General features: G+C 62.4%; 1 protein-coding gene across 1 annotated transcript in view; it reads right to left on the bottom strand.

Moving 5' to 3' along the window:
• AAMP (angio-associated, migratory cell protein) overlaps positions 1–503 on the bottom strand; it is a gene marked incomplete at its 5' end in the record, with an annotated part of 7,695 nt that extends 7,192 nt beyond the window's left edge. Inside the window, one exon of the mRNA XM_009320873.1 lies at positions 409–503. Within this exon, the coding sequence (XP_009319148.1) occupies positions 409–503 (95 nt within the window). The remainder of the gene's footprint in view (positions 1–408) is intronic.
• Between the last annotated feature and the right edge of the window lie 56 nt (positions 504–559).

Here is a 559-nt window from a genome sequence, read left to right as displayed (position 1 = left end):
GCACGCCACAGCTCAGGGAGGGGTACACGGCCGGAGCCGCACTTAAGGCACCGAGTGAATGAGACCGACCAGGCTCTGCCAAAAAAAATCGCAACACGATCCCAGCGGCCGCTGCCAGCTCCCCGCGCCCAGGCAGGACCGTGGTGCTCCGCTGCCAGCTCAGCACCGCTGGCACAGCCTCAGCGAGCAGTGCCGAGGCTGGGCACTGCCCAAACACCAGCAGCTGGTCCCCTCTACCACCCTTGGAGGGCTGTGGGGGGGTGATCAAGGGAAGCCCTTTCCTTAGCAGCCTACGGGTAGGGATGCTGAAGCGTTAGGAGTCATGGTAAGTGTATCATACCAAGGCCAGAGGAGGGGGTGAGGGGCAGCAGAGGAGGGGACAGGAGGGGTGCCGGGGCTAATCCCGGCCCACAATCTGCAGGATGAAGGTGAAGATGTAGATGATGTCCGTGTAGATGGTGAGGGCGCCATAGATGTACTCCTCGGGGCTCAGCGTGTTCTTCCTGTTCCCCAGCACAAGTTGGGTGTCATAGGCAAGGAACTGGGGGGGCTGGGGGTG

This window comes from Pygoscelis adeliae, unplaced genomic scaffold (genome assembly GCF_000699105.1).
Source record: "Pygoscelis adeliae isolate BGI_AS28 unplaced genomic scaffold, ASM69910v1 Scaffold910, whole genome shotgun sequence".
Taxonomy (NCBI): domain Eukaryota; kingdom Metazoa; phylum Chordata; class Aves; order Sphenisciformes; family Spheniscidae; genus Pygoscelis; species Pygoscelis adeliae.
This window is presented reverse-complemented; position numbering and strand designations above follow the sequence as displayed.